The sequence below is a fragment of the Chelonoidis abingdonii genome, chromosome 1, assembly GCF_003597395.2.
Source record: "Chelonoidis abingdonii isolate Lonesome George chromosome 1, CheloAbing_2.0, whole genome shotgun sequence".
Lineage (NCBI taxonomy): Eukaryota > Metazoa > Chordata > Testudines > Testudinidae > Chelonoidis > Chelonoidis abingdonii.
This window is the reverse complement of record NC_133769.1, coordinates 220,310,378-220,322,163: the sequence shown is the minus strand read 5'-3', so window position 1 is coordinate 220,322,163 and position 11,786 is coordinate 220,310,378. Positions and strand designations below refer to the sequence as shown.

At 42.8% G+C, this 11,786-nt stretch overlaps 1 protein-coding gene across 9 annotated transcripts in view; it reads right to left on the bottom strand.

Moving 5' to 3' along the window:
- The window catches only part of LOC116825693 (dystrophin), a 1,328,444-nt gene that overhangs the window by 273,635 nt on the left and 1,043,023 nt on the right, over positions 1 to 11,786 (bottom strand). For all 9 annotated transcript variants that reach the window (XM_075059803.1, XM_075059815.1, XM_075059808.1 and 6 more), the window contains 2 exons: positions 7,167 to 7,287; positions 6,028 to 6,296 (listed from right to left, as the gene is read on the bottom strand). In XM_075059803.1, the coding sequence (XP_074915904.1) occupies positions 6,028 to 6,296; positions 7,167 to 7,287 (390 nt within the window). The remainder of the gene's footprint in view (positions 1 to 6,027; positions 6,297 to 7,166; positions 7,288 to 11,786) is intronic.

The following is an 11,786-nucleotide window of genomic DNA, read 5'->3' as shown; positions in this document are numbered from 1 at the left end:
AAGGCCAGAGCCGATTGTACTGTGTTTGGTGCCCCGCCCGATCCAAGGGCTGGGCCCCCACTGACTTTGTTGCTGCTCTGCCCTGCCCCATAGGGCCAGAGCCGATTGTACTGTGTTTGGTGCCCCGCCCGACTCCAGGGCGGGGCCACTATTGACATTTTGCTGTGTCCCAGTCCGCTCCACAGGGACCGAACGCCCGGACAGTGGACCGCGGACCCGAGGGACAGGACCCAGCTAGGACAGGACGAGGCCGGTGTGGCTCCCCTCCTCCACAGGGAGGGTTGAGCCCCGGCTTCCCTCGTCACAAGGACTAAATCACCTATCCTTCAGTTGGGTGGGCATTCCTGAGTTGATGACACTGGAGACAGATACTTTCATTTGGAACTGAAGTTGCCTTTGGCACCATTCTCTGTTCTTGCCTGAAAACTTTCAGATAAGAGATCTATCTCCCCAGGGTTTCTTAAGAGTGTCCTGATAACTTGCGTACAGCATTCAGCTGAATTGCTGGTGGTTGACCTGAAGGCATATCCCTGGTGTAAGTATCAACAGTGCAGCACATTCACAATAGCCTGTTGTTTTGGGTGTAATGTTCACACTAATGCAGTTAACAACAGTGCAGCTGCACTGCTTTCTGCATACCCATTCCACAAATACTGGTATACAATGGCTTCCAATTTTCAAAAGGCTTTCTGAAAGCCTATGAAGGATTATGGGAGAAACTGTTAAACTCCCATAATTCCTTGGGGGAAATCTCATAAATCCCCTGGATCTGGCACTATTTCCTAGTTCTTTTCTCTAAATGGAAGCCTGTTTCTGCAGTAAAAGGTCTCAGAGGGAACTTTGAAAAGCAGTCACAAGGCAGCACTGGCATGACAATGGAGCATTTGTGAAAAGCCAGAGAGCAAGCTGAGTAGTTCATTAATGTTCAAAGACAGCAGTATGCTGTATTTTCTGATGATGTTCAGCACATGGAGGTGTTTTTATGTCTGAACGATGAACACACTCTCTTCTTCTCAGGACATGAGATGAATAGCAGTGGCTGCATTAGCCTAAGCATGAGGAAGGAGGCTTTTCTCTTGCTCTGCAGAAAGCTAGCCCCCAAACCTCACCGTGAGATTGAGAGTTCTCATTTCCATGAAAAAGATTTCCATGGAAATCAACATGGGAAAGCCGGCTTCCCCAGAGAGTTATTGCTCAGTTGGTTACCAGCTGACATTTGGAAATCCCGCAGTGAGTGCTGTTCTGGTGGAGGTTTGAAAAGAAATGTACGTGATCAAGGTGGCCACCTTGCCAGATATCACTTGTGATTCTTAGTCAGAAATGCACAGACTAAGAGGTTCTTTCCCATACAATGAATTACTGGCAGGGAATACTGCAGTCCTCGTGAATAGAGCTGTGCAAGTAACTGATTTTTTAGTTTGTTTGCAGTTATGAAAAATAAGAAAAATTGGTTTGGGTCAAATGGAAATCAACATTTTTTAGAATTAGCAGCGAATCAAAAAAAGTTGGAAAAATTTCATTTGGGGTTGAACAAAAAGTTGAGTTTATTTGGGTAAGGACATTAAGAGCAAGCTTCCCAGAGGAGAAAATGCTGATGCCACCTCTTCTAACATTTAGCACAATGGCTGGGACACTCACTAGAAGCATGGGAGACCCAGGTTCAGTTCCCTGCTTGGGGATTGGGATATGAACCCAGGTCTCCCCCATACCAGGTGAGTGCCCTAAGCACCAGGCTATAGGGTACTCTGGGAGGTTACTCCCAGTCTCTCCTGTTGAAGCTGTTCCATTTTGTATAAATAATTAAATAGTCACTGCAAAAGGTACTGGAACTTGGGTGTCCCCCTCCTCCCAGGTGAGTGCCCTAAGGGCGAGGCTACAGACCCATTCCCAGCCAGTCTCTCTCTGGCCCAGTGACTATTCAAGTTTTTTTTATACAAAGCGGAACAGCTTCAACTGGAGAGACAAAGAGACCCACCCCGGAATTTGGGAACCCCATTGCTGCCAATCCATCCATTACATCCTGCACTTTGCCAAGAGTCACAGTCTTGTGTAGCAGGAGATGATTGATGATCCTGCACACTTGCATGACAACAGCCCCCACTGTCACTTTTCCAACTCCAAAATGATTTCCCAAGGACTGGTAGCAATTGGCATTCCACCTTTCCACAGTGTAATTACCACTCGATTCTCCACCATCGGCACTGCTCTCATTTTGGTGTCCCTGAGATGAAGGGCTGGTGCGAGCTGGGCAAACAGGTGAAGGAATGTGGGTGCATCCAGAAGTACTGCAGTCCACTTCTCATCATCCAGTCTTACATTACAATACAATCTCACCAGTCAGTGCTTGTTTCCATGCCTGACTATTTGCAGTTACTCTGTGACCGCCCCCCCCACCACCAACCTTGATTTGGTTCTTCCTATGTCCCACAGCGGAGTGTTTTCCATGAAATTATCATGTTCCCCCTGGCTGCTCTTGCATCTCTGCAAGTATTGGATGATTGTTGCAAGCACAGGATGCACACTCATGACAATAGCACAGAGATGTGCAGGCTCAACGCTTCTGTCAGAGATGGCAGACCACAGAGTTCCTTGGATTTTCAAAATAGGCATGAAAATGATGGGTTAGAGATGGCATTATGGGGTGGAGAAAGTTTCATGATGGGAGCTTGACCCCACAGTCCCAGTCACCCATGTGAGTTGTTTCTGCCCAGCTATGCGTTGCCAACATTTCCCAAAACACGATGTGCTGGACAGTGGTGAGTTGCAGAGTGGGATACCTACCCATGGTGCACCGTACTGTGCATCAAAACAAGCACTCCTGGTGAGTATGCACAATGCTGATGCAAAGAGCCACGTATGCATGTGCACAAGCCATATAATAACTGCAGTGTCTTTTATACTGATGTAAATCACATCAGCAAAAGTTTGTAATGCAGACATGTCCTTCATGCCTCACATGGGTCAATGCAGCCACAGGAATGCCAAAGGAAATGGGGTAGGGCTTTTCAATGCTGCAGTTCGTGCCCAGGTTAGGCGGACCAGGGTACTAATCACCCAGATTAATTTGGCAATAAGGAGTGGATGAAATTTTTACCCATGGCATACTCTAAGGTAGAATTCTGGCACTTGTTCACCACCACCTTGAATTTTCATACACAGCTCTGTGAATGTGATCCCTTGTACATTTTTGATTTTTCTGATTTAGATAGTTTCCTTATATTTATTGAGTCATTTGAACTTCAGATATTGCACTATTAATCATTTTCCCATCAAAGTGACAGTATTTTTCCCTTAATGGAAAAATGGATACTTAATGGATTTACTACTGTGCTTGAAAGGCATTTACATAACTGTAGTATTTTATAAGAGAAAAAACGTGTTCTGTCCCATGAAGAGTCTTCTATTGTTGATACATTCTTTCTTTCCTTGGTATATAGAAATCAGCCTGAATCTCTAAACCTCTCTCCAATATTCTGATAGCTGATTAAATGGATACCAGAGAGGAACTGCCCTGGTTTGGTTTTGGTTTTGCAAACAGAGTAAAAATCTGAGTTTGCCAAAGCCTAAGCCATTCCATTTTGTCGTATATCCAAACTTCCTCAGATTGAAAAGAACAAAACTGCTCTACTTTGCCCAATAGAAATGTGGTTTTTAAAAAGCCTTTCGTTTCTAATCTTCCTGCAATACTCTGCCTGTACTCTCCTGGTAAAATGGATCCTGTACATAAATAAAATAAAAAACAAAAACCCAACAAACTGAGGCCTTAATCCTGCAACCTGTTATGCATGTGTACACTTCAAGTCAATGGGGCTATTCAGCTTAAAGTTAAGCATATGTGTAAGGTTTTGTCTACACTGGAAACAGAACGACGAAATTTTTGTTGTTCAAGGGTGTGAAACCCCCATTCCCCCAAACAACAAAAGTTTTGCTGACGAAAAGCACCGGTGTGAACAGTGCTTTGTCAGCAGGAGTGCTCTTTTGCTGGCAAAGCTACCACCGTTCATTCGGGGTGAAAGTTTTTTTGTCGGCAGGAGAGCTCTCTCCCACTGACAAACAGCACCTACACCATGTGCCTATTAGCGGCACAGCTGTAGTGGCACACCCACGTCGCTAAAAGGTATGTAGGGTAAACAAAGTCTTAATGTTTGCAGGATCAGGACTGAAGGCTTCTTTGACCTAGCTGTAATGTTCATACTTCGTGTATGTTTAAATTGAAATGCAAACCTAAAAAAAATCCCTACAGCTAGTACATCGTATATTTAGAACTGCTTTTCTTGACTTATTTCTTCTTAAAACATATACTTAAAAAATGTGAATTTTTAAAAATATATATTTAACTCAATATGTTAAACCAGAAGTTGGTCCAATAAAAGATATTAACTCACCCACCTTGTCTCTCTAATATCCTGGGACTAATACAGCTACAACAAAACAGCAAACAATCATGCATTCCGTAATTTATGAAGATGGCTTTTAAACTGCAGACACAACTGGAGCTTTCTTACAGGTTATTTATGTTACAGACATGACTACATTGCCCAGCAAATGCTCACATCTATCTGCTTTCACTATTTATATAGAAATTCTGTTTCCTTAGAGCAATAACAGCACTCTAGGCAGTGCATTTTGAGGCAATTACTGCACTTCTCAGGTAGTTAACATTACTCAGCCTTTGGTCTAGTGCCTTGTAACACCACCCAAATGGTATTATCATCTCTTAGAAATGCACTGCCTCGAGTGCTATATATCTTACCTAGCTACAACTCTCACACAGGGTTTGAAATATTATCATTTACAAAGGATTTGAAATCCCATATGTGTGCACACACAGTTTTTCCATTTGCAGCTTAGCCAATGTTAGAACAGAATAAAAAAGTAGTAATTAGGGCTAATATATAGGTTTCAAGTAGATCTTGTAAGGAATTTTTGGACAAAACTTTTTTTTGTTAGCAAATATTGACTCATACTTCTTAGTTTTGACTGAACTTTCATTGGGAAGGTTTCTCAGGTCAAGGATGTAATGTCTGGTCAAATCCAGAAAGAGATCCACCAAAGTGGATAGAACACTCACCTGCTCTGCCTAATTTGGTGAAAGGACTTGAATCTGGAATTCCTACCTCCCAAGTGAGTATCCCATCAAGTTTGTCTTTGCTGTTGGAGTGGTTTCACTTTGTATAAGTGGTTAAAAATTCATTAAGACAAAATAGATGTCAGACCTTTTATTTGTCATCTATGATCTTAACAGAATCTTGCAGACTCTTCAGATTTTTTATATACTTAACCCTTATGGAAATCTTTTGCCCTGTCTACAATTAATTTTTTCTGATTAATGGCTTTTTTTCCCCTGTTATTTTTCATAATAATGTTTTCTCTTCAGCGTAGTTTGACATATAGTGTCCTACTGGAGAGCATTCTGCAAGCTGACCGTTATTACCAAGTATTTCATTTACAACAAAACAAAATAAAAAACCTAACTCACCAGATCTACTCATTAGGGAGCGCAGGTGAGAGAATACCTTCCCTGTGATGATATCATGCGGGTGGCAGAGGGGGAAGGAAAAAACATCTATTTTTTAAAATCAGTTTAATCTAATGTGGAGCTACAAACACAATTATACAGTCTTAATTGTATGGTTACATGACTACAATACAGGGTAGAATTAAGTTTGTTTGGGTGCCCTAATTGTGCAATTCTATACCTTAACATGTCTGGATTTATTTTTAAAGTTAATTTTAACACTAAATTCCCTAGGTTAATAGTATCTATGCTGGGGATAATTAGACATCCTTATATTTTTGCCATAAATTACTGATGTATACTTTTAATTGGAACTCCATGTTAACATTGATTTTACTGGGGAATTAGATCATTCTTTAAATGCTCCAATTCTTTAAAATTGGCCAACACTTCATCTTAAAAGTTGTTTCTTGATTGAGGAGGGCAATCATGCAGGGAGAATAACCATCAAAACAAGACCAATTACGTTTTCCTCCCACAAATGTTGAAGAGTAGAAGCCCACTGATACCTTGACTTTTTCTAGGTAATCCTGCAGAGAGTCAATTAGCAGATCCCCTACTGGCTGCCAGGAACCCTTAGTCACTTCAGCCTGGCGCAACTTCAGGTCCAGTTCATCCATTGCCTCCTGGAGCTCCTGCAGTCTTTCAAGAGCCTCGTCTATCTTCTTTTGCCAGTCAGCAGAATGCAGGTTCAGTTTATCCCATTCAGTTTTGACCTCATCTGCCTGTCTTTGGAGGAGTTTGGTGACATTCTGGGCCCTTTCTTCAGGAGACAGCTCTAAATGTGAAGTTCATTAGGCCGTTAGAGCATATTCTATTTTATAAGGAAAACAACAACTATTGGGGCAAGACTGAAATGTTCAAAAACACAGCAAGAAAACTATTCATAACCAGAGATATCTATCAAATATACTTTATTAATGTACAATCATGTGAGGTTCCTCAACAAATCCTAGTCCTACTATATATCACAGTGTAATAATTTTCTAAGGATTCAGTTAGGGGCCCATATTCCACAAAAACTTAGGTGCATGCTTACATTTCAAATGGACGTGAGCATGTCCTTAAGTCCATTCTCATTCAGCAAAGCACTTGTGAAAATGCTTAAATTTAAGCATGTGCTTAAGTCTACCTGAAAGTTAAGAACGTGTTTAAGAGCTTTGCTGAACTGGGACCACAAGAATCAAGCAAAGTTCTTGAGTTGTACCTGGCACACACACAGTTTCTATTTAAGCAATATGCTTTTTTCTAGAACATTGTATACTAAATTTGGAGCCAAATAAATTTCAGGATAGTCAACTGTAATATTCTCTGGTTAGCTTTTCCAATTGGCATGGATTTCCCAGCTCTAAGAGGTTAACGATTGAAATTTATGAACCACAAATTGGTCTATAAGTTATAAATCCACACAAGAGGTTTTGAGCTCCTCTCAGTGTTTCCTTTAAATATGCACCTTTATTTCACAGGGTGCAGAAGGACTGCTAGGTTCTGGTTTCAGCTGCCCTTTTGCTTAGTTCAGGTTATGAAATAGTGATATGGAGCTTGGAGTATATAAAAGCTGCCCTGACAGTGGCAGTAAGAATTTATGGTCTTTCAATCATCACTGATCCTTCTATCAATATGTTATTACAGTTCTACATTCAATTACCTCTAGGCTCCTGGTAGAGCTTCTCCAGACCCTCCAGAGGCTGCTCTGCCAGGAACACTCGTACTGTTTCAAGTGCACTCATGATAACAGGTTCTTTAGTTTTCAACTCCCTCTTGAAGGCCTATGAACCGAAACAAACACAATGTAAATTGGAAATGTAAAGCCATATTAAATACTAGTTCTCGGTGCTGTCAACTTTGGTATACAATTTCCAGCATCAGCTTCAACCTGGATTACTACAAATAGGTGTCAGCAAGATGAGATGGAAGGTCATTGTCAGCATTTGATTAACCAGAAACCACACTTGTTTTCTGAGAGGCCAGTGAGCATTTAGAGTGTTGCAAAATGGAAGGATGGTCTGATTAAGCTTTCATTGTGTGAAGGGATCCCTTCTGTGACTAATGTAACAGTCAAACTTTGAAACCTAGCTGGAAGGGACAAGGCTTCAGCAGGCTTTGCAATGAACAGCACTGGCACAGCTAATGCTGCTTGAGAGGCAAAAGATTTCCAGACTGTAATGGGAAATCCAAGGTGCCTCACAGCTCTCACTGTTGCTACTGCTGCTGTGTCAGAAAAAAAGAAGTGCACTGATACTGCTACACTGACGCTTTATAATAAGTAGCAAACAGCTATTAGTTCTGACGTACATTCAGTGTCATCACGTTAATCACCACGTGCTCCTTTGCTACTGAGGTAGACGTAATAGATGCAGAGCATGCTGAGCAAGCTCTTCTTATTTTCAGACTCTCTTCCAGAAATGTCAAATGCATGCAGAGGAGGAAATCACCTTCCATTTTTAATTGCAGTCCAGAGGCCGATCTAGGAATATATGCTAGCATCAACCCACAGAAGATTTCCCAATACTACCCCTGGGAGATTTATACAGAGATCAAGGGCGGAATATGGTCCTTAATGTAGTAACAAAACTTTTAGCTTTTTTTATCATTATTTGTTAAAAGTCTCAGTTTTGCATTCAGCATCACTCAGTGGGAAAATGTGGTCATCTTCTCGATCACTGTTGTTTTGTCTTTTTTCCTCCATCCTTTCTTTGCTTTTCTCTCCCTTTCCTATCTTCTTTTCTTTTCTCTGCATTTTCTTCCCTCCAACAACTTCCACTTCCACCACTCTTGTTTATCCCATCTTTTAATGTGATCAGCCTTAAAGTAGTTAAGGTTGACGTTAAAAAGTGCCATTATTAGGCTGCAGAGCTAACACTCAATCCAATGAGTGAGACGTAGTGGAGCACACATTTCTTCACCGCAGACTCAGGAACATTCCATTGGTTTACATGAAAGCTAGAAACTTTGAGTTTGTTTCTTTTAAAGAACGGTTTGATTACACAGAATCTGAATCTAACACACAGGCCATGTAAATACATCTAGTGGGCTAGATCTGGATTACTGACACTGAATTACCCATACTTTCCCTTTACTGAGTGTGTATTGTACTATACCTCTAAGCATTCACTAGTGGTTTACTTCAAAGTTTTAACTGTCTTGGTTATAAACGAGAGCTTAATTTATAGAGTTCTTATGCAGTATTTTGCTGCTGTACATGGAAAGTACTAGTGTAATTATTGCAAGAAGGAGAGCTATATGTCATGAGTGGCAAAAGCACACATTACTTACGAAGGTTTTTTGCTTTTAGGTTAATAGGAAATACTTTTTACAAAGAATTATATGAGCTACTTGAACAATAAATTTAGTCAGAACCAGTTCTGATAATGTGTTTAACTAAAATGATTAAAGGAATTAGTAAACAAAAAGCCCAGAAATTGAAGGTTAAAGTCATCAGCTGTTTATACCATGAACTACATTTAAAATTAAATGTCATACACAGAGCCCCCAAATAAACTCCTCCCATGACTATTAATGAGAGTGTCAGCTGCAGTTCATGAGGAAAAAGTTGGCATGTTAAAAATTCTGGGACATTTTTATAAAATAAGTTAAGCACATGCACACAGTAGCTACTGTTTAAAGCTAAATAACTACCTACATTATTTTGTTTTTTTTAAATATTTGAGAACTCCCAATGAATTGGATGATAACTTATTGTAAGAGACTCTTGATCTTGAGATCAGTAAAATCATTTGAAGAATGTTGAGTCCCTTCTTCAAGTGCATGGCATAGTCACTAAAGCTGAACTGCGCAATGGACATCAACAGAGTTAGGCTGTTCTCTGAATATACCACCATCCAAGTTGAGTCATTTGGAGGAATTTCTTGCTGATGCCTCTCTCTGATTTATGCTTACTCTAATGTTGACTATTTTAAGAATCTGACATTTTGATTTGTATGAGTGAGAAACAATGCTATTGTGCCTTTGTTTCATAAGTCTTTGTATCTGCTAACTGTAATGGCCAAAATCAGCATATCGCTTCTTGGCATGTTAAAATGTCTTGTGTTTGGGCTACTGATCCTGTGTGTAAGTTTTAACTTTGTGGCCCAGTCGGCATTTTAAATTATTGCCAAGGTACAATTTAATCCTCCACAGCCAAATGATGGATGAACAGTTCTGAGTCAAAAGGGAAACTGCATTGAGTTTGTGCTAATATATATAGCACATATATATATTACAATTATTTTTGATTATTAATACTGGGCTAAAACTGAGGCCTTTACTCCCATTTAAGTCAATGGATATTTGCCTAAGAAGTGAATGAAAACTGAGAGTCAGATTGATTAAATTACATATTTATTTCAATTTGTGCCTGGCTCTTGCATAACGTGCAAGAGGAAGGAAGAACAAGTGAGGAAAAACTATTATGTTTATCTCTCACTTGGATCCCATTCCTGCTCATGCTACAGAAGGGGAGACCCCAATCCAGCCCTTCAGAGTGCAGGGTCTGTGTGCTGGGATATATCCTGTTTTCAGAAGCTACCATTGAGAAAGGGCATCTGCAGACTTCCCCGGTATTGTCAAAATTAGCCTATCATTATTATCCACTAGCCAAGGGATGCAATGTGCTTTATAGACATGCCAGCAGATAGATCCTTTTCCTGAAAAGCTTACATTTTAAAAACAATCCATACAAGGACAAAGGACTGCTCTCTGCTCGTGCCCAAAGAAAGCAGGGAGGAGGCAGAGCTGTTCTGATGAAGAAAGCAATACAACTACCATTTCCCTGTCTTCATGGCTGTGTAGGAGTGCATGTTTTCACCTGCACTGCTGGGAAGGGATAGTAGATAACTTTCCTTAGACAGCTTTCGCTGTTGGCAGAACACTGGGCTAACCTGTGCCTAGCTGAAGGGATGTGTAAAGGGTGGGGAGAGCACAAAACACTCTCCCTTACCTTTGTCCCTGATGCAAGGGACACAAGGAGTAGTGGCACTAGATTCCCCGAAGAGGACACAGCTATATCCACTTCCCTTCTCCAGGACACCAGAGTTAGGACAGGTGGGAAGGAAGGTATACGCCATCCTGTAACAGGATGTAATGGGGAATCTGGGGTATCTGCCTCATGTACAATGGCTTCTGGAGCTGCTGGTGATATATAGCCTTATAGCACTGGCAACGGCTTAAACCTGCAATCCCGCCATGCTATATTTATTTTACATATAGCTCTGTAGCGAGGCGGTGTGGCTCCCCTCCTCCCCAGGCAGGGTCGAGCCCCGTCAGACACCTAAGGGAGCGGGGCCACAGAGCAGTGAGCCCGCCCCTCAGAGGGTCAGGAGGCGACCCGGAAGTATAAAAGCCAGCTGTCAGCGCTCAGTTGGAGCCCAGCTGCCGTCGGGAGCAGACCTGCCAGAGGGTGCTCGTGACTGGGAAGCTGCTGAGGCCCAGGGCCGTTGCCCTGACTGGCCGGAGCTTCCCCGCGCCCGCTACGACGAGGAGCTGCCGGAGCCGCCCCGTCCCTGCTACTACCCTGAGGAAACCCCGGACCAGGCCTGGCCGGACTTCCCAGAGGTACTGCCGGACCTACCGGCCAGCCCGAGCTGAGAGGGGCCCATGCTACTGGACTTCCCAGGGGCTGACGCCACAGATCAGATAGACCCAGAGGGGGAGACTGGAAGTAGCCCGGGGGCAGCCGACTCCAGTCAGGCTGCAAGTATACCTGAACCCATGTCAGTGTGTTGCAGTCAGGAACCCCACTGACCGTCAGTGGTGATAGCCGCTAGTAGGACCCCAGGCTGGAATGCAGTGGAGTGGGTGGGGCTGCGTTCCCCCGGCCACCCGTACTTGGGTGGCAGAATCCCCCACCCCCCGGCCTGAGGAGGCCATATAGCCAAGTGGTTGTCTGCTCAGCCCTGGCCAGGAGGGTCTGAGCCTCTGTGACGTTGTGTTTGCTGCCCCACCTGCACCAAGGGCTGGGCCCCTTTAACTGTGCCACTGCTCGGTCCTGCACCCAAAGGGCTTGAGCTGCCTGAACTATTGTTTGCTCAGCCCTGAGCCAAGAGAGCCTGAGCCTCTATAACTTTGTGTTTGTTTCCCCGCCCTATAGCAGAAGGCTGGAGCCCCAAGCGACTGCGCAGCGTCGCTCAGCCCTGAAGAAAGGGGCTAATTTAGACGACGCGTATCAAGGCCGGTGTGTCTCTCCTTCTCCCCAGGGAGGGTCGATCCCCGGCCGTACACCTTTACAAGCTCTAAACAAAGATCTGCATTGACACCCAGAAGAAGAAAT